Source organism: Lissotriton vulgaris, chromosome 9 (genome assembly GCF_964263255.1).
Source record: "Lissotriton vulgaris chromosome 9, aLisVul1.2, whole genome shotgun sequence".
Classification (NCBI taxonomy): domain Eukaryota; kingdom Metazoa; phylum Chordata; class Amphibia; order Caudata; family Salamandridae; genus Lissotriton; species Lissotriton vulgaris.
The window spans coordinates 473288372-473314887 of record NC_141697.1 but is presented as its reverse complement, the minus strand read 5'-3'; the positions used below and the strand labels follow the sequence as shown (position 1 = coordinate 473314887).

The 26516-nt window shown below is 43.3% G+C and overlaps 1 protein-coding gene across 1 annotated transcript in view; it reads left to right on the top strand.

Moving 5' to 3' along the window:
- PPP1R36 (protein phosphatase 1 regulatory subunit 36) overlaps positions 1-26516 on the top strand; it is a 478699-nt gene that overhangs the window by 44718 nt on the left and 407465 nt on the right. The window contains exon 2 of the mRNA XM_086936663.1: positions 24066-24130. Coding sequence (XP_086792789.1) covers positions 24066-24130 — 65 coding nt within the window. The remainder of the gene's footprint in view (positions 1-24065; positions 24131-26516) is intronic.

The window sequence follows — 26516 nt, the reverse complement described above, 5'->3', positions numbered from 1 at the left end:
TGGGATGAAAGTGAAAGCCTACTGTGCTTGTTTACAGTAGCCTTGTTCTGTATATATACCACGGCCCGCCACACACGTACTTTTTATGTAGATGGGCGCCGTGTTGTATTTCACTATGTTGAGTTGTGTATGCTTATTTTGTTATGTGTGGCTCAATGACATGTAGCATTTTGGCGGCCACACTTTTTACTTATATCGCGGCTTGCAAAACCATTTCTTTATTGAAAATCTAATTTTCGAAAGCCGCAGCATGCCAGCTTGTTTCCTTTTGCCGCGACTAATTTTCTTCGCTTCCTGCTGCTTGTGTTCGGATCTCTGCTCCAAACGCTACCCGTTGGTTCATGTTGCCTTTGCTCCTGCCCCCACCATGGTCTGAAACAGCTGTGGCAATAAAAAGAGGATGAGCTTCTTTCTTTGTGTCAGGGAAACACGCATAGCAACCAGAGCGAAAGTGCCGGACTCGAGCCCCATCCCTTCTTACCTTTCATTGCTCAAACCAAGAAGGGGCGCAATGGTAGTCTTCAACATCAGAATCAATAGTAATCATGGTCCTAGCCCACCCCTTTATGTTCTGTGTGAACTTTGATCCCAGACCACTTACTTTATGTCACGATCCATAGCGCACTAACGAGTTCGACTCTCTTCAACTGGGTGGAACTGAATCAAGTTGGATGGGTAAACTAATTTATTTATTTCTGAAGTGTGCATTGTATGTATTTATTTTACAAGAAGTCTTTCTACATTTCCGTGTCACGTCGAAATATTACTTTTTACTTTTTTTTAACTGTTTATTTTATGATATTTTTGGCATATTTACTAAGCGCTTGTAGCTGTAGCTGCGGCACTGTAGGGCTCTGTATGCGGAGGAGCTCGGCTTTAAAGGGCAGCGCTCCTGTGTCTACCGTATTTGCTCTTTAACCCAGGCTTCCAGGCGCTGAAGTATTTTTGAGAACAGTCTGGCTCACAGTTGGATCCCTTTCCTTCAGCTTTTGAAACTCTGTGAGAAGAGATTATTTTAGCTTTCCGTACACTAGGTAGTTTCAGTTGATAAGCTTCTCGGGCCAACCAACCAGCTGACCAGGATTCTCAGAAGACAAGTAAGGAAGCATATATTGTCATCCCCACATCCTGACTCTTCCTGAGAGAAGCAGGTGAAGGCTTACGTGTTTGACAGTGCACTTCTCTCTCCTTCACCACACACATACAACCCCACACACATACAACCCCACACACACACAACTCCCACACACACACAACACCACACACACACACACACGCACACACAACCACACACAACCACACTCAACCACACAACCACACACACCCAAACCCCCCCCACACACACAACCCACCACACACAACCCCACAGACAACTCCACACACAACCCCACACACACTGCCCCTCACACACTGCCCACTCACACACCGCCCCCTCACACAACCCCACAAACACAAAACCTCACACACAACCCCACACACACACACAACCCCCCACACACAACCCCACACACACAACCCCACTCACACACAACCCCACTCACACACTGCCCACTCACACACAACCCCACTCACACACTCCCCACTCACACACTACCCCCTCACACACCCCACACACACAACCCTTCACACACACAAACACAGAACCCCACACACACAACCCCGCACACACAACTGCACACATACACGACCCCACAAACACAACCCCACAAACACACAACCACACACACACACATCCACACCCACGCCAGAATAGCAAAACATAGCATAGCAAAACAAAACATAGGATAGCATAACAAAACATAGCATAGCATAACAAAACATAGTATAGCATAACAAAACAGAAAAAAAGTAGCATAGCACAGCAAAACATAGCATAGCACAATAAAGCATAGCATAGCATAACAAAACATAGCATAGCATAACAAAACACAACAAAACAGCATAGCATCACAAAAGTTAGCATAGCATAACAAAGCAAAGCAAAGCATAACAAAACATAGCATAAGAAAGCATAGCATAGCATAACAAAACATAGCATAGCAAAACAAAGCATAGCATAATAAAACACAACAAAACATAGCATAGCATAACAAAACATAGCATAGAATAACATAGCATAGCAAAACAGCATAGCATAACAAAACATAGCATAGCATAACAAAACACAGCATAACATAACAAAACACAGAATTGCATAACCAAACAGCATAGCAAAACAAAACATAGCATAGCAAAACACAACAAAATATAGCATAGCATAACAAAACATAGCAAAACAAAGCATAGCATAACAAAACATAGCATAGCATAAAAAAATACAACAAAACATAGCAGAACAAAACATAGCATAACAACAAAACATAGCATAGCATAACAAAACACAACAAAGCATAGGATAGCATTACAAAACATAGCATAGTATAACAAAACAAAACATATCATAGCATAGCAAAACATAGCATAGCATAACAAAACACAACAAAACATAGCATAGCATAACAAAACAAAGCATAGCATAGCATAACAAAACATAGCATAACAAAGCATAGCATAACAAAACATAGCATAGCACAACAAAACATAGCATAGCATAACAAAACATAGCATAGCATAACAAAACACAACAAAACATACCATATCATTACAAAACATAACATAGCATAACAAAACAAAGCAAAGCATAACAAAACATAGCATAGGATAGCAAAACATAGCATAGCATAACAAACCAAAACATAGGAGAGCAAAACAAAACATAGCATAGCATACAGCATCACTCAGGGGCACCACAACATTACTATGCGCTACCACATCATCACTGAACGCCACAGCATCACTCGTTCGCCACCACAACATCACTCAGCGCCACCACAGCATCAATCTGTGCCACCATTCAACAACAACTGGTTCAAATATGTTCTCTCAATGTTTCAAGCTTCATTACAAATGTCACAAAAAGATCTTAATATTTCACTTCTGTTCTTGGATTTTCGTCACAATAAAATGCACAGAACATAATCTTCACAAAAGTTATTTACAAAAGTTTAAGCTATTGCCATTATAAATTACAATCACTTTTATTTAAGTATTAATTATTAAAAAAAATAAAAGCCATTGTTATTTGTAATATCAATACATGTAAGTCACGTAAATACAACACATATTGCATTACAAATGCTATAGGTGTCACATTTGCAAAAGTTATAACTATTGGCATTGTAAATGACAAAGCTATTAATTTAGCTATTTTCAAAACCAACACATAAATAAAAAAATTGTCATTTACAATACCAATAGCTCAAACTTTCCCGATGCGAGACCTATTACATTGTAAATGCTTGTTCCTGGTGCGATTCTGCTGGCAGCAGGGGCAGGAACTGCAGGATGAGGCCAGACCAGCTGTTATTCTAAAGGGGGAGTGTGTAATGTTTCCCTCAGAATCTTCTCTGCCCCTAGATCTGTTCCTGATCCCCTACTCCCACCCATCCACAGTCACTTTTAGTTTTACCACCTCTAAAGAGCAGGTGGTAAATCTGGCTGGATTTGACCTCGCAACCAGTGCTAACCATACCGAAAAGGACTAGGCATTCCTGGGTGCACACGGTTAGTCCTCAGTCTGTGAACAGATGCTTTTAATGCCAGAACTCGGTGTAAAATACTAGGTGGAATTGGAGATTATGCCTCCACCCCTGGTATCCCTGCAACTAAATCTAAACAGCTCGAACGCGTGGCGTATACATTTATGAGAAAATTGTAAGATTGGTGTCTGGTTTCGATTTTGTATCCACTAAACAAGAGTAAAGGCTAGTTTGTAAGGAGAGGGATGGTGGTGGGCTCTTTTAGCCACTATTATTCAAGTGATTATTGTGGCACACTCTTCAAAGAGTTTGAAGAGTTTGAGACATGACGTCACACGGTAAAAACATTATTTCTAAATATCTCTATAAGAACAATTATGTGACTTGTTTCTTAATGATTATTATTATGTTACTACAGGTTTAAGGGCAGCAGATTGGGTCATATTAACCTCAACCAAGCATATTTATTTGAGTCCAATATCAAAGAGAATATTTTGTTTCTTATACAATAATTATTAGTCTATGGTACATGTCTACTGCTGGTTTGTAGTTCAGTTAGTTAGTACCCATACATACTGTAAAGGTCATCTACTTTCTGCAAGATTTTTCTTTTTAAATAGGAGGCCATCAGTCAATTAGCCTTTTTGGTTTGGTTATTCTTTTATGTTTAATAGATATAATGGAGACGACTCCCCTATAGAGGGATTGTGTAAAGTGTGTGAGAAGGTCCTCAAGGGACCCAGAGATAGGTTTGTAGTTAAACGTTGTTAGAAAATGTTTTTTATTACTTTACTTTTTTTACTTTCTATAGCTTGAAATTTGATCCAAGAAGTAACAAAGTGTTTTATAGAGTTTTAGTTATAAGTGTTATAGCTGTCTGCCAGAGGTAATGCCAACAACATACAAAATACGTTGCAAGGTAAAAGTCAGCCCCTGTGAGCCATTGCTTGTTTGATGTGACATTCACATTTTAGAACAGTCAACACTACATCCATTTGGTGTTGAAAATGTCAGTTATGACATCCTGAGTTTTGCTCTTATACCAGCATCAGGCCATTTTATGGACCAGTGGTTGTACCAATTTGTCTATGAGGGTGTCCCCCTTTCTTTTTCCCCTATATGTTTACTTCCCTTGCAATGCATGGACTATGAAGTCAACATGCCTTACAGTTGAACCGCATAAATAGCAACCGCTGGACTTTGGGGGCTCGTGATTTCAGTGACAGCACTTGCAGCAGAACTTCCAACATGAGAGGTGGTCTGATAGGATGGGGAGAACGCGGTGAATGGGACTGAAATGACGATGCTAGTCATTTGACTCAGCTGGCATACTGTGGCGTGCATTCATTTTTAGGTTTCCCGTAGACAGCGCATCCGCTGTAGCTTGTGAGTCCCTTAAAAAAAAAAACTTTAAAAGGGCTTGGAGCCTTTTCATTACTAAATATTTCTTACCATTGGTTGGCATTGATTTCACCCTCAATTCCTTGCTTCTCATCGATCAAAACCTCTTGCTTTCACTTTCTTTTTCTGTGTTTGTCTGTTCACTGGAGCATGGACCAAATACAGCTTCCTGTTTGCAGCCGTTGTCCTTCCACCGGTTGTGGGCTTCTGGGAGTACGTTTTTAAATGTCTTTATTGCACTTCATAAGAGTGCATGTGTTTCCCTCCTTCTGCTGTCTGTCGTAAGGCTTGCTTCCTCCTGCCCTTCTATTGGTACTTGACCCGTCCATCTCCAACACTTCTCCCACTGTTTGTGTAGTTACTTGCTCCATTGTTTGCTCATCTCACGTCTTCAGTGTAGCTTGCTCCTTCTCTCCTTCCACCCATTGTCCCTGATCTTGCTTACCCGACCTCCATCTCTCGAAAGTGCTTGCCTGCCCTTCCCTCCTCCTGCTGTTCATTGTTTTGTGCCCCCCATTCCGTACCCCTTTTCGTCTTTCCATCCCACCATTAAACAAGCATTTACAATGCAATGGTCTCGGCAATATTATAGGTAGAGCTATTGGTATTGCTCATTATTTTTTTTAATCTTTTTTGTATCCCTAAATAAATGGCATTGTAATTTCTATTGGCATTAGCTTTTTTTGCATATGTGGTACCTACTGAATTAGCAGAGAGAGAGTGAGGTAGTGAGATAGAGAGAGAGAGAGTGAGGTATTGACATAGATAGAGAGTGAGGTAGTGAGAGAGAGTGAAGTAGTGAAAGAGTGAGGTAGTGAGGGAGAGGGAGGTAGTGAGGGAGAGGGAGGTGGAGAGGGAGGTAGTGAGGTAGTGAGATATAAGCATAGAGTGATGTTGTGATGTAGTGAGATGGAGAAAGAGGTAGTGAAAGAGAGTGAAAGTGAGTTAGTGAGATAGAAAGAGTGAGGTAGTGAGCTAGAGAGTGATTGAAGTAGTGAGTTAGAGATAGAGAGAGCGAAGTTGTGAGCTAGAGAGTGAGGTAGTGAGAGAGTGAGGTAGTGAGATAGATAGTGGAGTGGTGAGGCAGAGAGAGTTATGTAGTGAGGGAGAGGTAGGTAGATAGAGTGAGGTAGTGAAAGAGTGAGGTAGTGAGGGAGAGGGATGTTCTGAGGTAGTGAGATAGAAACAGTTTGTGAGGTAGTGAGATAGAGCGAGAGTGAGATAGAGAGAGAGTGAGGTAGTGAGTTAGAGAGAGAGTGAAGTTGTGAGGTAGTGAGATAGAGAGTGAGTTAGTGAGAGAGTGATGTAGTGAATTTTTGAGGAAGTGAGTCGTGATATAGTGAGGTAGTGATAGTGAGATAGAAATAAATAGAGTGAGGTAGTGAGATAGAAAGAGAGTAAAGTTGTGAGGTAGTGTGTTTGAGAGTGATGTGGAATGCATGCTAACAATAAGCAACAAACAAACATGCTCCAAATACCTCCCACCCCAAGACCGGCACTTACCTCTCATGCCGCTGATCAGCACACATAAGCGGTCAGGCGAAATAAGAACAATCTATCCCAGGCTCATTAGTGCTCGTTCCACTGCACATCATGGACCGGGCATAAAAGGCAACAGTTTCCTGATACACCGCCAAACTCTCCAGGCACAAGAGAAAAGAGAGCGCCGACCTCATCAGCGGGAGGAGGCGGGAAAAAGACACAGACAGCGGGAGGGGAGCACCCCCGGGAGTTGGAGGGCCCGCTTTGGCCTGTCTCTATCGAGAGAGCCTGCTGTCACTTGGGAGCAGGCCTTGGGTTAGAGGGATCCCTCAGAGGCTGCAGCGCCTTTTGTAAAGTGATCTCCTCCAAACACATTCCCAAAACCCCAAAACAGGAGGTGAAGAAGGACCAGGGCACCACAGCGAACAGGCAAGGCCCAAGCTAGTTAATGGGGCTTTAAGGGGAAACAGAGGCCCGGACTGTATCACGTCTTCAGAGGCATGAGAAACATAACTGAGGCTATTGCTCCAACAGCCACAAACAAGCTTTCCCCTACAAGGTTTATTACTGTCTTCTTTTTTGCCCGACACTCAAACAGTTGCTTCAAATAACACACTTAACACCATAATATGCCACCTTTTTTGACAAGGATTCATGTATATCAAGAAAATTGAGTTTTTTGTTCATGAAGGAAAGATGCACCCGCCTTGCCTAAATAACCAGAAATCATCTTGCAAAACGTTGCTAGGCTCAGGAAAGCCAATTTCGATGAAACTGCAAAATCTTTGTATCTCCTTATTCACATTCCACCTGTCCTTATCCACTGCATTATGCTTGATCGCCCAGTGCACAAGCCTTTGTGCATGAACTGCTGCACACAATTGTGTGCACACAATCGTGATCTCGCAGCTGCAGGCGTGTGTGTTCACACGGTGCATGGACTGCTGCACACGTGTGTGCAGACACAATACGTGACCTCACAGCTGCAGGTGTGTGTTCACACAGTGCATGGACTGCTGCCCACACCTGTACACACACAATACGTGATCTCACAGCTGCAGGCGTGTGTGTTGACACAGTGTTTGGACTGCTGCACGCGTGTCTGTGCACGCACACCACCGGGGCTCTGCTGCAGACAGGTGTGTGCACACAATAACTGCTCTTACTGCTGCAGACGTGTGTTCACATACACAAACAGTGCATCGACTGCTGCAGATCCGGTTGTGCACAGCACACCACCAGAGCGATGCTGCAGGCGCTTGTGTGCACACACAATGATTGCTCTCACTGCTGCAAACATACCAGTGCGTGCACAGCACACCATCAGAGCTAGGCTGCAGACGCTTGTGTGCACACAAACAAAATACCGGCGCTCTGCTGCTTACACGTGTTTCCGTGCACACGTCAGTGCCGGGGTTGCTTTGAACAAGTGTGTGTGTTTGTATAGAAAAACCTGGCTAGAGAGCAAGGAAGCACTGGAATAGTCCTAATGTTTAGTGTTTAGGGGCCTGTACAGCGCTCCGCCGCCTCTTGGCGCTATAGAAAGCCGCATACATTAGACAGCTGGTGTCTTTTGGGGAGGGGTCTTCCGGTCCGGTCTGGGCGGCGGGAGAGTGAAGGGGGCTCTCGTGCTGGTTTGGATTAGGTTTCCGAACTTTTTTTTTTATTACAGATTCTAGTTTGCAGTCCAGCGATGCTGTGACACCGACAGCCAGAGGCCGTGCTACTGATGTGTACACACACAACACAGTTACACACACACACCATCAGGGCTCACTGCTACACAGAAACACCTTTAGTGTCACACTCTTTTCAGGACTGCCCATCAAATCAGTGCTCGGCTGCTGCAGATACCGGCGCTCTGCTGCTTACATGTGTTTCTGTGCACACGTCAGTGCTGGGGTTGCTTTGAACGTGTGTGTGTTTGTTTGTATAGAAAAACCTGGCTAGAGAGCAAGGAAGCACTGGAATAGTCCTAATGTTTAGTGTTTAGGGGCCTGTACAGCGCTCCGCCGCCTCTTGGCGCTATAGAAAGCCGCATACATTAGAGAGCTGGTGTCTTTTGGGGAGGGGTCTTCCGGTCCGGTCTGGGCGGCGGGAGAGTGAAGGGGGCTCTCGTGCTGGTTTGGATTAGGTTTCCGAACTTTTTTTTGTATTACAGATTCTAGCTTGCAGTCCAGCGATGCTGTGACACCGACAGCCAGAGGCCGTGCTACTGATGTGTACACACACACACACAACACAGTCACACACACACCCATCAGGGCTCACTGCTACACAGAAACACCTTTAGTGTCACACTCTTTTCAGGACTGCCCATAAAATCAGTGCTCGGCTGCTGCAGACACGCACACACGCCCACGCACGCACACACATCCACCACCAGCGCGTGGGTAGCTGTCGCACGCATTCTTGTTTGTGAAACTACCTACAACTTAGAATGTTGCGTTTTCACATTTGAAAAGTGTTCACTATCTCGATTACTATATAGAACCGCTACGAAGTGCTAACAGCGTGCATGCAGCTTTACATACAAACAGTAAGTTTAAACAACCGAACAAAACGCCCCACATTGCGTGAAACAGTGCCCCCCCCACCCGCTGACACTCCCAACAGACAACAGTTAGGAAGCTTACCTGGGGGCAGTAGGCAAGAACGAGGAAGCGAGAGTTTGTGCCTCCGACGCCTGGAGCTCGGAACGGGAGGAGGGAGAGCTCAGGCAGCTTTACATACAAACAGTAGGTTTAAACAACCGAACAAAACGCCCCACATTGCGTGAAACAGTGCCCCCCCCCACCCGCTGACACTCCTAACAGACAACAGTTAGGAAGCTTACCTGGGGGCAGAAGGCAAGAACGAGGAAGCAAGAGTTTGTGCCTCTGACGCCTGGAGCTCGGAACGGGAGGAGGGAGAGCTCAGGGCGACGAGAAAAAATGGCGCCCGCCGGCTTCTGAATTTTTCAGATTTGGGGGCGTGGCTTTGCTGTCCTGAGTGACGGACGACGTCACTGTCTAAAGAACAGCAAAATCTACGCCCCCAAATCCGAAAAAGACGGAGCTTATTCCGAGGGACAGCTCTCTCCTCCAATGGCTGGCCTCTGTTTAGGAAGCCAGCCAATGGAGGGAGAGCCAAAAAGAGGGAGGGATAAAGCATCCCTCTTACTGACAATAATTCTCGGACATCCGGTCTGCCTTCGGCAGACCGGATATTACCGAGACCTAAAAATAAAAAATAAAATTGACAAAGCCAAACAGCTCTTACCTACAGAACAGTTGTTTGGCTTTGTCGATGCTAATGTATTGTACCAGTGAGTCTGAACGCCAATAGAATGGGGGGGGGGGGGGGGTGGGGGAGGGGGGTCTTGGGAGGAATGAGTGTGCTGCACTGTTATTGTCTGCATACATCTCCAAGCATTACCAAATAATTGGGGAAACCAGGGCCAAGGGGGGGGGGGGTGACAATATGGACTAGATCACACAGCTGTGTCAAGTAGAGAACATTGTATTGTCTAAGTCAGTTTTGAACTGAGGGCCTGATTTACAAAGTTAAACTTAATGCAGAGTCAACGCACTCATGGCGGAGACTCCACACATAAAAAGATAGGCAATCATAAAGATACTACTGGTAAAATTGCATTGTGAATTGCCAAAGATTGTAAATTACACAAAAGCATAAGTTTACCTTTGTGAATCAGGCCCCTTGTCTCCTGTTTCAATAGTGTCCTGTCCTTGCTCTACTGCCGCCAATGAAACAACAAATAATTTATTTATTCCTCTGTGTACTTGTGCGTTTCGTAGTTTATGATTTTTAAGTTGTGTGTATGAAAATGTCCTAAGGTTTTTAGGTCTCGCCTGACCCAGCGCTTGCGCTGGTCTGGCCAGACCTTAAGTAAGAAGGGCTTCAAAAAATGTTACTGCCAGCTACAACTTGCAGTGCATGTGCACAGGTGCATGCTTGAGCAGAGGCGCCATATGCGTGATTACTGCTGCGGGGGCACCACTCGTATGCTTACCCTGCGATCACTTTCGCTTCCTGACTCACGCCCGCTGCGCTTCAATGTAATCAAGCACTGCAGCACTGCTGTTTGCGGGATCTTTACGATATTTAATACTGTAGAGGACTCTCGTTGTGAATATGTCGGATCGATGGCGCAGCAGCGCTCTGTAAGGAAGTAACTTGACGACCTATTTATAGTCTTTCATTGTTATCCTGTAGGTAACATAAGTCTTCTTCAAGTCTACACATCTCGAGGCTATGCAATTGTGGAGCATTTTTTTCATTGCTCGTATGTGTCTTCCAGGGTTGAATTCTGGTTCTATTGGCTTGTTCTGTGGATGAAAGTTACAGGTCTGGTATTCCGTTCTGTGGTCATGGTGCTATCAGCAGGACTCGATACTGCACCCTGCGACATTGAAGGCTGTTTTGTGTTAATATCTGCATTTCAGTGGCATGTTTGTTCTTGCTTTTGATATGATCCTCTTCTGGCTTCTACAAATTCATGTTTACCCACAGACCAGGTACCAACACCTGTCCTGGCGCCCTGTAAATGCGGCTGACAAGGTGAAAAACAGATGTGGTCCGAGGGGGTGGATAGATTGCTATGCACCGCGGTTACATGCATGTTTAGCACAATGTTCTTTTAATTTGCACACGCTTATGCTTTTTGCAGCATTTCCAACTTAGCAAGGAACCCGATTCAGTGTAATAAAGCACTTTTTAGCTCCAGCCCCGTTTTCAATCGTGCGATTTCCAATTCAGTGTAACCAAGCAGCTACCTTTTAGCCCCAGCCCGACTTCAACCGTGCACGCCCTTTATGTTATCAGCTCAGCGCTCCAGGTGAAATTAAGATTGACGCATTGTAAAGATGACTTGCAAACTATTTGCCTGCTTAGAACATGGCCACATGTCAAGACATATGCCCTGTGTTGGAAACCATGAAAGTGCAACAAACTGCCGTACAAACATTAATAAAATGTCAGTCAAAGCCCCCATGCAACAGTGCACTATTTTAATATCTGGAACAGGAACCAGGTTTACTCATAGCGTTTACGCGATTTAAAGTTACAATCTGAAGTTCTGTGTCTTTTAAATGAACGTCAAACTAGTTTGAGTCATTCCTTTATGTCTGTGACTTCAGCCGCATCCCTTTCTTGTAAATAAATACCCAGCGAGATAAGGGCTTTAGTAGTACCCTGCATGGCGCCAGTGCAGCGATTACAGATTCCCCGCCCAACCGGGGGCAATAGTGGGAAAGCCATTGCAGCAGCTGTTCCGAGAGTAGAGCCGCTCACAGCCCCCTTACTAGTTTGACCAGCATGTGAATAAGAGTTAACCAGGAGCGAACTCTCCTAATATTTGGCATGTTAATTATGCAAGCATATAGTTGAAATAGTATGAAAGACTTAAGATTAAAAAACATAGCTACACCTTGCTTGCCGCTCGCAGGTATAATTTTGTCCCTGTTATTCCTAGCCTCAATGAGACGAACAGGGGGATGGTGTTGTGCTGGTGTGTGTTAAAGCGGAAGATCCTCCACTCTTCCTAACAAGCAAGCATGGAGCCATTCATCTGCAACACAACCCCAACAAGCATTGGCATAGCCAATATGTCTCGCTTTTTGGACCTTATAAGTGTTTAGCCATGCAACAGTTGATGTTGTTGCACCAATGATATTGTGCTTCATAACTAAATACTTATAAGGTCCCAAAGTGAGACCTCTCCGCTATGCCAATGCTTGTTTTACTTTTCATTATTGAGCTCCAAAGCACTTTTGGGATGGTTGATAGTTTGTGCTTTTGGCTGCACTGGCAGGTGTTTTGGAAGGGCACAGCACAGGGTATTTGAAATATTCCAGTGTATGCTGGGGGCTCATTTCAAATATTTGCACTCGTGTACAGCAATTTTGCATCAGTGTTTGCACTGACCGACCAGTGGAAATGCGCGTTTGCCGCTGTCCACTGGTGCAAGTCACAATTTTTTTTCTCTGGTCAGTCAGTGCAAAAGTGTATGAAAATTATGTGTGCAGTGCAAATTTATTCAATTACCTGCAGTTAGGTTTCCAGTAGTAGCGTGACCAATTCATCTGTTCGCATTTTTTAAAACCATACCCTACCATACTAAACAATACAATACCATCACATACCATACTATACAGTGACAGACCATACCATACCATACCATACAATGACAGGCCAAACCATACTAAAGAATGACAGGCAGTGCCATACCATACCATACTATAGCATACCATACCATACCATACAATGACAGGCCATACCATACCATACCATACTATACAATGACAGGGAATCCCATAACATACCATACCATACCTTACAACAGGTGATATCATATGTTAGAAAGTCATCCTTTTCCCCTGTTCACGCCCCATGTTTTTTGAAGAATGATTCTGGTGGTAACCAACTTTGACTGTGCCCTTAGCTGTGTTGGCAGGCCCAGGCCAGTTCTATGCTTAAAATACAACACATGTATAGGCTACACTATGTATTTGGGTACGCTTACAATTGGCCTGGCAGGGCCTATAAGTCCCTAGTAGGTAATAGGGCAAGGGGGGTTAATCTACCCATAAGTCCCTTTTAGATAATCGGGAATGGAGGTTTAGAAGCTCAGTAGATTTTATGAACTTTGCATAAGTGCACTGCTGAGTGGCTGTCTGTCATTTTAAATGCAACATTGCCGACTGCATTTAAAAAGTTAATTCTTACAATTGGCATGACCTACCCTAGAAGTCCCTAGTAGATAATGGGACAGGGGGATCAAGACTACCTTTAAGACCGTAGTTTATAATAGGGCATGGAAGTTTAGAGGCCAGCAGCCTTTTTTAACTTGCATGTGTGCACTGCTGAGTGCCTGAGGTCATTTTCAAAGCAGCCCTCCTCTGCAGCACTGCTTATAAAAGTAAATTTACTGCAAACTCGAGTTTTGTACTATTGGCTCTGTAGAAGTGATAATCTACATTATTTTTACATATTAGGCACCCCAAAGTCTCCCCTAGGTATCCCAGGCGAGGGGCGGCCATGCACCTATAAGTGGGGTCCTAATAAAGATGTTTTATAAACCCTGGTGCGGGAAATAGTCTCATTTGATTTTTTCCCCATTGTAGACACTAGGCTCACAGACTAACATTGCAGTATTTTATGCATGCATAATTATTACTATGAAGGGCATTAAGTATCATTCAAAGACTTAATAGAATTGTATTGATAAATCCAATATTGCTATTGTTGAATTTATCACAACTTGTACAGAAAAGCATTTAAAAGACTTTCTTTTCTGTGAGTAAAAATTAACCCTGGTCGGGGTATGCAGAGTGGAACCTCGGGGAGTTCCACAGAGTTTATAATAAACTCTGTGGAACTCCGCTCCGCCCCAGTCCCAGCTACAATTTAAAACCCACTTACCTGCTCTCTGGTGGTGTCTGCGGCCCGTCCTCCACCACGCCTTGGTGTCTTTCCTCCTTGCCGTCCTCATTATAGCCAGTCGCAACCCCCTACATTTACGTCTTGCGTGGACTGTGCATGTGATGTTCACGCAAGACGTAAAATGTAGGGGCTTGCAGTGGCGAGGAGGAGAGACACCACAGCAGGTGAGGACGGCCCGCAGACACCGCAGGTAAGTGGGTTTTATCTTTTTTTTGGCGCAGGGGTTGAGCGGCGTACTCCTCTCTGCCACGGAGTTGGAGTTTTGCATCAACACTGTGCTCCAAGCGGAGCACGGAGTTGGTAAAAATGTGCAAACTCCGCTGGCGGAGTGGAGTACGCCGCCCACCTTTAGTCAAAATCCATCCCTTCCTGCAGTCTTTCCTGGTTGGTCAGCTCTAACAGGATTATCCAAATTGTAAGATTAGGTGATACGTCCCTTGGCTGAGCATAGGTTATCTGATGGAGGGAGTTCTGCAGCTGGCGGGTGGGCCATAAAGAATTAGCTTCAAAGAAGAACAGGCTAGAATGTCAGCCAGGCTCACCCACTCTTCCTGCCAGATGACAGGCTTGGGAGAGGAATTTGTAGATGTGAGGAGGGGGAACTTATGGAACTGAACCACATAGTGAGTTGGTTTAGCTAGCTCTTACTGCTATGCTGAGATTTCTCCCATGATGGATTTTGAAGGAATAGTGCTTTCTGGGACAAGAAGGTGCCACACTTTGGAGGAAGTGGTCATGCGCCTGGTTGCTATCCCGCATTCCATTGGTTGAGGTGCCCCCCTCTTGATTCCCAGAAGCTGTGAAAAAATATGAGAGAGGTGCATAGCCTCTCCGTTCTGCTGCTGCAACTACTACCCTGAATGACTGCACCTGCTGCACAGTTTGGGACCACAGCCCTGGGGACTGTGCCTTTCTTCAAGAAGGATTAAGGACTGGACTCCCTGCAGCTTCAGGTTAGAAGAGTCCACCAGCATCATCTCCACCAGGAGTACCCCTCCTGAAGTACATCCAGTGGACCTTTTCAGGATTTGGCCAGGTGCATTATGAGAATTGTGGTCCAGACTGTCCAGAGACCATCCAGGAAATTCCAAACCTGTAGATTTGTATTTTGGACACTTTGAACCTACAAGGAGACCTTGTACAGTTTGGAGAACTTTAGAGAGCTTTTGGGAAAAAGCTCCATGAAATGACCGACCAGACTGCGAGAGTCAAGCCAACTACCTTCAACCGCGACCCGGACAGGATTTCAGGTTCTTCCCGCTAAAAGATCCGGGGCTCTGGACTTCCAGGACTTGGCCAGGACTTCACAGAAAGTCAAGCTGGCAAACCTCTCCCAATATGGCCTACGGTGCATGCTTACCCCTACCAATAATCCACTTTCCAGCATCATATCATATACTAGTCAATACCATACCATACAACATAACTAAAACAAATTGATTCAATAGGTATTGCATAGGGGAAAACTATTGAAATATTGCCAATGCTTTGTTTTTATGGGTGGGAACAATGGGCCTTGGGTAGACTCAAGAGTGGAGGGGGAGACCACATATGTGGCTGTTTACAGTTCCTTTGGACACTGCCTCTATCAATGCATGACACAGACAGTATACCTGGTATACAGTTGCTTTTTTTTTTGCATGACCACTATCCCTCTGAAATGGCTGCAACTTACTCCCGATTCATAAAAAAGTTCAGTGGTGGTAGTTAAACATTTTCTGGTTTCTTGGGGATTGCTGGTGTTTTAGAACAAGTGAAATATCAAAGTGCATACACTGAAGGAATTCTTCATTGAGAAAACAATTGGTAACCATTTTTAGACGGAATATCTTTTTAAAAGGCAGCATCACTGTCAGGAAAACACAGCTATATACAGGAAATACCTCACAACAGAGGTATTTCCTGCCTTGTGTGCGAGGATGCCTTGAGCCGTCCTCGGTACACGAGAACTGGATTCTTCCCACCGGACCAGTTAAATGTAATAAGGTAATCCAATGTTATCCTATGGGGGAGGTATGCCTTGCTGTAGTGAAAAACGAATTTAAGAGTTTTTCACTACCAGGACATGTCAAACTTAAAGGTACATGTCCAATTCTTTTAATACACTGCCCCCTGCCCTTTGGGCTGTTCAGGGCCCACTCTAGGGGTGACTTACATGTATTAAAAAGGAGGATTTGGGCCTGGCAAAAGGTTTAGTTTCCCAGGTCAAAATGGCAGTTTAAAAGTTGAAACTGCAAACTCAGGCTGCAATGGCCAGCATGGGACATCTTTAAGGAACTACTTAAGTGAATGGGAAATTTAGTGTTGCAGGCCCACTAGTAGCATTTAGTATATATGCCCTGGGCAGCTGCGGCCGTTGTAGGTAAGAGCAGTGAGGCAGTGCGCCCAGGTGAGGGGGGATTTCAACAGACGACCATGAGGGAAAATTAAATAAATAGTTGATTTTCCCTCGTGATCAACTCTTGAAATCCCCCCTCACCTGGTCCCACTGCCCCACCGCTCTTACCTAGTGCCAATGTACTAGGGACTACAAGTAAATTAATTGTGCCAATTGGGTGTAATCCACTGTTTCCATGGTCTAGGGAGTGACTACACACTTTAGCACTGGTCAGCAATGGTAAAGTGCACAGAGTCCTAAGGCAAACCAATCAATTAATCAATCAAGGATTTGTTAAGTGCACTAGTCTCCCGTGAGGGTCTCAAGGTGCTGAGGGGGGTGGGGGGGTGGTAAGCTGAGGATCGCAGCGCCGGTCAGTCGAAGAGCCAGGTCTTGAGGGCCTTCCTGAAGATGTGAAGGGAGGGGGCACCTAGGATGTTGAGCAGGAGCTTGTTCCAGGTCTTGGTTGCGATGTAGGAGAAGGCTCTTCCACCTGTTCTGGCTCTGCGGATGTGCAGAGTTTCGGCAAGGGCGAGGTCGGCCAATTGGAGGTTCCTCTTGGGTAAATGGAACAATATTCTTTTGTTGAGGTTTTGGGGTCTGTTGTTGTGGAGACATTTGTAGGCGTGGGTGAGTATCTTGGAGGTTACTCTCTTCTCGACAGGGAGCCAGTGGACGTCTCGCAGGTGTTGGGAGATGTGTTCTTGTTGAGGGATGCCGAGGACGATTCTGGCTGCAGTGTTCTATATGGTCTGGAGTCTGCAGAGTACAGACTTGTTGATCCCAGCGTAGAGGGCATTTCTGTAGTCCAGTCTGCTGGTTATGCGTGCATGGGTGAAGGTCTTCCTTGATTCCCAGGGGATCCATTCGAAGGTCTTGCGAAGGGTTAACTGCAAGTTCCGAAATGCACCACTTTAACCGTCAAAATTGCACCATGTATCAGTGAAGGAGTCTAAGTTCGAAAGGAAATAGTCCAAATAAGAGAACGCTGAGTCCAAAGTTGCAAGCAAGTGTTCAGAATTCTTTTAATTTTCAAATCGAAAAGCCAGCCAACGCGTTTCGTTCCTTCAAGAGGAACTTCTTCAGGGCAGTGATGATAGATGACAAGTGTAACGATTTTCTGAGCCGGGGTTCAAAAGTTAACCATAGATATCTGTATCCTATGTCTGGATGTCGGTGAATATATGAGATCACCAGATGTCAATTTCAGAAAGGTAGTTGCCTTTTATCTTCCAAAGGGAATGCACCTTATGAAAGCCTTCCTGCAGATTTTTCTATTTTCTCTATTATTTCTTATCTTTTATTTCTCGTCAGTAGTAACCGTGAGCTGTGCAGTTTCTTGCTGAGTTTATAACCTTAAAATATTTCGAAGGTTCGTATTATTCACTGTCACTCGTTTGAATTTGAAGATCCCTAATCGACTCTGGCGAGGTAGTCACATTCAGGTAGTTACCTGTGGGGGTCCCATTCGATATCCCCAGTCGGCGTTTCCTCGATACTCGCGCCTAATCCGCTCCGGCCAAAGTACGGAGGGTGTTGAAGGAGGTGGAGGCGACGGCATTGACCTGTCGGGTCATGGAGAGGGAGGAGTCTAGTGCGATGCTGAGGTTCCGTGCGTGGTCCGTTGGGGTGGGTGGCTGCTGAGGGCGGTGAGCCACCAGGTGTTGTCCCATGCGGTGGGAGAGGGTCCGATGACGATGACCTCTGTCTTTTCTGAGTTGAGCTTCAGGCAGCTGCTGCTCATCCATGCTGCGACGTCCTTCAGTTCTTCCTGGAAGCTGAGTCTGGTGGTGACGGGATCCTTGGTGCGGGAGAGGATGAGCTGGGTGTTGTTGGCATAGGACATTATGTTGAGGCCGTGCTGTCTGATGATGGCGGCTAGTGGGGCCATGTAGATGTTGAAGTGCGTCGGGCTGAGCGATTCCTTCACCACCACCGAACACTTTCACTTCCAGATCCAGACCAGCCCTAGAACCACCCTAAGTAGCATTCTCGCATACAGGCGCCCTGGACCTCGAACACCGTTCACCACTACCATCACCGACCTCGTCGTACTCAACACCATCGCTCGTGGTGGAGGTAGAGAGTCGGAGGGAGCTCTTGTGTGCGATGGCAAGTACTCCTCTTGGGCGGTTGGGGCGGTCTTTCCTCTGGATCTTATATCTGTCAGATATGTCGGCGGCGGAGGAGGCGTTGGTCCAGGTTTCCGTGAAGAAGGCTACGTCTGGCAAGAGGGTGTTGAGGAGGTCCTAGATCTCTACGGTTTGTCTGTGTAGGGAACGCACGCTGAGGAGGATGCACTTCAGGGGTTGGGTGGTGCTGGCGTCCGTCATGTGGGCGTCGGCTGTGGAGGTGTGGAGGGTGGTGAAGATTCGGTGACAGGAGAACTGCCCGTGGGTGGTGCTCGGCGTGGACAGCTGGCAGTTGTTGTTCCTTCCTGGGTTGAGGGCCACTGAGTCGTAGCAGTGGGTGATAGGAGATCCAGGGTCCCAGGCCCTGGTCACGGACGGGCGCAGCTGGGCTTGCCTTTGGCGCGCCTTTGGCGCAGACGCCAATAAATAGGCAAGGGGGAGGGAGCGCAGCTTGGAGGCGGGAGCAGGAACCGGCCGGGGTAAGGGGCTGGGGGGCAGCGAAAATGGGCACAATACAGGAATTAAAACAACAACGTAGAGGAGACAGGAGACAACTTACGGAGAACAGTACAAAAATACCGAGTGCAAGAGACAGAAGGACAGTATACAGGCACAATTGAACAAGCGACAGACCAGAAAATGAGCACAATACAGGAATTAGAAATACTGAATAGAGAGAAGACAATTTACGGACAATGAGACAAGAGACGAATCAGAAAGAGACGGGCACAACACCTACCAACCACAAGGTGCGTGGGGTCAGCGGTGGAGGTACACAAGAGGAGCTGCTGAGGGAGAGGGCAGGTCTCTGACCAGGAGGTCAGAGGTTTTGCTCCACAAAAAGAAACGATGTCTGCAAAATGTTTGAGGGAAAACCACCCTAAGATCTAACAGAGTTTTTTCTCCAGGGTGGTATTATACTGTACGTAAAACAGTACTGCATTGTGGAGACGATAACACAAGGAAATGTCACATGACTATATCAGGGGTACACCTGGTAACCTGTGACTAGTGCAGCTTTATAGGGTGAATCCAGTAAAGGTTTGCAAATGAAAAACAATGACACATTTTCAATTGTGAGTGTACATCTCTCAACAAACGTCCACGATTTTTTGGTGAATTAGCTTCCATGTTTTCCTGTTAGGATAGTTTGAGATATAGATTTTTTAAAGAAGCAGCAGAAATATTCTAATTTATCTGGTGCCCTAAATTGTCCCCTCACATTTCTCTGTCCTAATCTGAAACATATAACTGCTGTTCTTTCAAGCCTTGGGTTTGCACTTAAACAGTCTCTTATCATTGCATTTTAAACTTTGTAAGAGAGATCTTTGCACCACCCATTAGCAGGATTTTAAGTTGTCCCATAATGGTAGACTGTTTCCTCCATTTTCCTCATTTTGGAAGGGGGGCTGCTTTACTAGCATCCCATTCAATGGATATTTTTGCACCTTTCTTGAAGCAAATAGAATTTTAGTTGGCTCCAATACTCTGGTCTTTCCTTCCATGCTACTTAAGGGCGTCTTCTAGGATCAAGGCATAATCACATCATAATAGGGCCTATCTTTCCATGTGGATGACAGGTTTTGCTGATTTTAAAATGAGGACTGTAGGCTTCTACGATCTTATGTTAATTGGTTTGTCACCCGCAGACTTGCTATGTTGTCCCGTTATCTTTTCAAGAGAATAAACATTCTTGCCCTCTTAGGTGAGTTCCACACCGTAGCCTTCAGAGACATTAGTTGGACCATTTTGTTTTTTAATCCTGTTGGAAATTTGCCATTCCTTCGGAGTCACACAGGATGCTTTGCCTATATATTGAATCCCATTTTTGTAGGCATGTTACTCCTTCTAACCATTGATAAAGTGCTTGTGCTCTCCTTTAAGGACATTATAAAATTGACATACTCCTCATTTCTCACATTTAATTTGTTCTAAATCCTTAGTAAGTGGTACTAAATGTACCCATGGCCTGTAAATTAATTGGTACAAATGGGCTGCAGAACTCATTGTGCCACCCACTAAGGTAGGATTGTAAGGCATGTATCCAGGCCTGGGTGTGCAGTTTTAAACTGTCATTTTGTCCCAAGCGAAATGAGCCATAGACTGAATCATTGTGACTTCTCGATAGAACTATTGCGATGTCACCTCTCTAAATAACACACATGGTATACAATCAGGTCTTCACTAAGATGTACAATGGATTTTTGTTCACTGATACTGAGTTATTAACACATTATACAACGGATGGTAGGAAGTAACTTTAGCCGTCTCCAACTGAGACCTAATTTTAGTACTTACATCAGTTTGAGTTGAATTGCTTCAACCATGGCTAATATAAGACGGATTGACACGTGACGCTCAGGCCACACTAAAAAGTTGCAATAATATTTTTCTCCTAGCAAAGTACAGTATCCGTTTTAAAGACTAATGAATACAGTAAGCGTAGGGGATGCATGTACTAATAACAACGCCTTCGAATTTATGATGCCCACTTCGAACTATAAAAGGTTTTGATCCCTAACATATCTAAGAGGGTTCTTTTAAACCTACACCAATCCCAAAAAAGTATGTGATTTACACCAAAGATTTAATGTGAGTTGAACCCGCAAAGTGTCGTCGATTAGAAACAAAGAAATTCTTTTCCTCCTTTTAGGACACACCTTGAATATTTAATCTACCTCATTATTGAGAGGGAGAGTTCACGATTATCATTTAGTGTTAGTATTACACCCATGATCAATTCTATTACAGGGCAACTGTTGGCCAATATCGAAACATATATCTTTCCTTGGCAACTTACAGATTCTTCCCTCTATGAAAAGAACATTCTTAAATCAAAGTCACATTTTTGAGTGAGCCAAAGTGTACATGTTCTTTAATTAAATATATATAAAACTCGGTGACGGATATATTATTTTCCACTTTTTAATTCTTTCTTCACATTAACAAACTTTTTCTTTAAAGGTAACCAGGACAAAATTATTTGCATAATGTTATCTATCTAGTTAGCACGTGATAATGTCCTATCCGCGCAATTTTTGGAGATGGTGTCTGTCACTCCACCCTCTATGTATGTCTTGGGATAGAGTTCCAATTATTTATGATTTGGTGACTCCATGTTTTTCTAAAAAATGTTTTTAGGGGTGTCCTGGATCTTCACACAACTACACAGTCCTGAAGATGGTCTTGTGGATATACAGCAGAGGCCAAAACATCTATGCTTAACCCAACTTTCCTTTTAGTTATTGTTAAATGTATATTTGATGTCTAGTCCTTATGTATTAGACAGACGTATTTGTTATAATTTGGGAAGTGGGTTTACATGTAAGGATGTGTCTTTCATCAACGTATGGAGATTTTTTCATGGACCCGTAATTTTATGCTTCTAATTTTCAATATAAATTTGATGAAAAGACATACACCCGTTTGTTGAAATTAATTTTCCAGAAAAAAATCAAAGATATGGTTTGCAATTAATTTATGATGCCATGTTGAGACATCATAATAATTGATATATTGGTTGAAACATTCCTATGAAAATGAATCCCTTGTTGGCACCATTACTTTTTATTTTTTATTTTTATTGGGAAAGGACATATTAACGGCATTACATACAGAAAATAACCAATCCACAATGTCCATGTCCTTACCCACTTTTTAATTACATTCCACCACCCCCGACCATTCCCTCCCCCCACACCACTACCGGAGGACGGAAAACACAATAAAGAAATAAAATACACAGAAAAAAGAAAACTGCACAAACTTAGTCAAAAAGAGAGCATCTTCAGTTTCATCTCAGATTGTATCATGATTACTTCCTCTTGTAAATCTATAATTCAGGCAATTCATTAAGGGCTCCCACAGCAATTCCCCTTCTCTGCGAGTCCTTGGACCTTTCCTCTTAAATATCAGTAGTTCCCATTTTCCTACGTTTATAAATTTACTAAACCATTCAAAAAAATTCGGGGGGGGGGGGGTAGGATCTAACCATATCGTTGCTATACACAATCTCAATATGGCCATAGCAATATATAATAGCTTCTTCTCTGATTCAGACAGATCCATATCGCCTATTCCCAACATTATAACCTGTGGTGACAATTGTATCCTATGGCCAATAATCAGTTCTAGGCGTAGTCCGATTTCGCCTATTCCCAACATTATAACCTGTGGTGACAATTGTATCCTATGGCCAATAATCAGTTCTAGGCGTAGTCCGATTTCATTTAGCAGTGGAGTCAGGCTAGGGCAGGATGCAAACATGTGAATACTATCCACAGCAAACTCCCCACATCTAGGGCAGTTTACTCCATCAACCCCGCCCCATTGTTGAATACGATGTGGAGTAATATACAGATTTAGCCATGTCTTAAAACATTGGACCTGCAGGTCTGCCGATATAGTGGCTGAATACCTATAGTAATGGCTAAATCTGTTGTGTTGGCACCATTACTCGTGCCGTGTTATGTTCTGTGGTCTGTGTCCCAGGAAGTCAGCACATGGTGTTTAGCTTCAGGTACATGCACTGCCCTTCTCTGTTGTCTTCTTGTCAGGGTGCCGATGCAAATTTGGGTTTGAAGGTGCAAAATGCTTATTTGAGGTTGTTTATTCTTCTTGCTTTGCCTGCTGATGCTGCTTTCAAAACAGTGCAAGGCGGTACAACGTAGTACTTACCAGACTGTATGCTTTCCTCGCTTCTATCAGTTTCTTAGATCATTATCTTTGAGAATGTTCCTTGGAGTTTAAAAAGAAACCAGAACCCTAGCTATTATATTTTTATATCCATGCCAGAAAATATTTTGAGAATGAGTGCTATATTTTAATGTTAAGTAGAGGAGTATTCACAATACATTATGGTGGAAAATGGCTTCATGTTGCTCTTTTCCACTTCCATGGCACAGCCTTATCCCGCACATATTAGGAGGCTGGGGCCCAGATGAATGCGTTGCAATGTTGCCCTCTTGTTTGTTGCTCGTTTCAGAAGTCTTAAGTCATCCTGAAATTCTTCTGTCCCTTCTCTTTAGATTGTTGTATTCGATCTGCCTCTTTTCTCTTTTTTTTGCGTCATATAATGTTCTCTAACAGAACAGAATTTTTTTCCAGTCTGCTTTCATTCCATCCTCTTACACCTGCTATTCAATTCTTGATTTGTGGGAGGAAAAGGTAAGCCAAAGGTTCACTTTTGACGATAAGAATATCTGTCAGTAACATCAAGAAGAACTGCTCTTCACAACAATTGAATATCTTTCCTGTAAGTACATGGTTGCTAATGCAATTTAAACATCATATTAAAAACCAACCAGGGTGATGGGCTTAACACATGCCTAGGCATGTTTTAAAACCATACCACAATTCCAGAATACACAGCAGTATTTAGGAACTTTTCAAACAGAGCAATGACCATTATAAACTGATGAAAGTATGGCATTTCTTAAACTCCAAATGGAATTCAATACGCAACTAATCCATTTATGTGTTAGCTTGTGTCCATAGAATGTTTCAATAGTTTAAATGTATCGCTCAAACTGGTATCCGACAGTCAGATAAGGCATATAGCACTTGTGTAAAAATGATTTTTGAATTGAATGAATAGCATGTATTTACAAAATGTTTTTTATGTAATACAACCAAACCTTTCTTTTTACTTAGATAACAAAACCAACACCGGGACGTTGGTACTGGAAAGAAGATACAAAAACACTTGAATTTGCAAGGTACACCTGTGTGCTAAAGTATTAATTGTTAAACTATTTTTAGTTTGTACAGAAAATAAGGTGGTGTTCTTTATTGTTATGTAACATAATCTTTATTTGTAAACATTCAGTTAAAATACAGTCCCTTACAATTATTTCACATTGTAATAAAATGACTAAACATATCCACAACTTTGTACTATTCCAACTCATAGCACTATTTCAACCAGGTGGGAATATTGTCAATCATGCATTGCAATGTTGTATTTTCAAACTTTTTAGATAGCCTTCTCTTATCTTTCTGGCCAGAATGTCCTTGTTTCCTTTTTAGCCAAGGTTATCATTTCATCTAAGCATAACTTTAATTCTAAGATTTCTTAACGCTATCTACTGATGCAAAAATAATGTTTTACTTGTTTGTCAGAGCATGCTTTGGCAACATCATTTTTCATACTGTAAAGATATTGTCCTATGTGGCGAAATTCTTGAAGGTGAGAACAATATAACATCAATTTTAAAATCTTGGAGCAATTGCAGCTTCCTCTCCGAATATCCAAAAAGGCCTCCAGATTGTACTAATAAACAGTATATTTTTTTAAGTCCAGTGAGCATAAAAGTCCAGTGAGCATAAATTAAAACCCTACATTTAATACTTCATAGTGACTCAGTAGGTCATAAGAGATCATGAGATTTTTTTTTTCCCTTGATGAGTTTAAAGTTTTTCCCCGATTATAACCAAAATAAATGTTTTTCCTTCTGATGCCATGCATTGAAATGCCACTTAAGTCTCAAATGACACAGGTTCTTGTCATCTTTGTTAATGCACCATAATTGATTGTACTTGAAACATTGTTTTTATATTGAGATGGAAAATCTATGCACTCACTAATCGAAATCAGGAAGAAATTGTTCACAAAACAAAATGCAGTTATCTGTGAATTAATGATTTCTCAACCACATGGTCACCCAGCAAACCGGTAATAGAACAAACTCAGTACGTAACAGCAAAGCTCCCCCATGTAGAATTTTTCACAGTCTTTCAATGCAGGTCACATGCCTGCTTAAAACAAAGGGAGTACACAGGTACCTGAGTCTGTGATCATTAGAACGTAAGGAGAACAGCAAGTTTTCATCTTATCTCAAGAGCCAAGTTGTGAAACTGAGGCTCTAAACATCTCAATAATAAACATATTGAATACACGTAGATACTTCTGTGAAATTGAGGTTCTTGCTTGGAAGCCAGTGAAAATATGGAAGGTGACTGTATACCCTTACACTAAGCAGTGGCAGAAACAGTTGCTGTTATACATGAAAGGATAGCCGGGTTGGCCACTGCAGGAAAAGAGGGTATCATAAGAGCATTACTAGCACGCAAATCTTATACAAAACCGTAGGTGTTTTTACCAGGCTTTTCAAATAGAAAAATGGGGGTGTTGCAGACAATTACAAAAGGAACCAAAACCCCTTGTTTTATTTTAGCAGAGACAACCTCTGGGTGTGGCTGGTAGTGAGGTATTATATAGCATTTACCTTGAACTTAACAGGACATGTTTAGCACAGTCAAACCATAATGTAGAATGAACTTGATCAAGTATATCAGACACTGATTGAGGCATAGATTTTGGGGCACTATCGGCTTCACAAATAGCATTTTTTCATGCAGAACTGCATTCTCATTTTGATATAGGAGAGAAATATAGGCACTATCTATTGTGGAGAAAAGAGCACAATTCAGTTTGCATAGTAGATCCCGCCGTAGGATGTTTGCAGGTGGGGTAGGACTTGAAAGACAAGCATATTCATCACTGATAACATTCAAGGAAATAGACAAAGGCTCTGTAACATAGTAAGGAAAATATGTGATATGCCAACTGTATCAATAGTTTTGCCGAAGAGAGTTAAAGAAGGCAGTTCGTTGTTTTTTAGGCGAGATCGACTAGCGCTCGTATCTATGATGCAGGCAGTAGGATCTCCTTTAATAACACAACGCCTGTATGCCCATTTTGACTTACAGGAATGAAAGCATTCCAAGAGTGGTTGGCTCTCCTCAGGCTGTCTCAAAAAGAAGGATACCAATTTCATCAAATATGGGTAACCCGGGCACGGTTAGCATGGGCAATACACCTTGGCTGTAGCAGTTACACTAATGTAAACGCAATAAATCACATTTTACAATCAGGTGATTCCTTTTGTGATGACATACCGACTATACAGCATAAATACCAGCTCTAATTCTTGAGAAAAGCCTATTCTAATGTTTTGTAGCTCTTTCAACAACAAACATTTGCACTGCAATAGGTCTTGTATTTGCTATTGCTGTTGGCATCGTAAATGACCATGCCTTTTATTTATCTGTTTTGATAATTAACACATAAAAAAGGCAGTGTCTTTTACAATTCCAATAGCT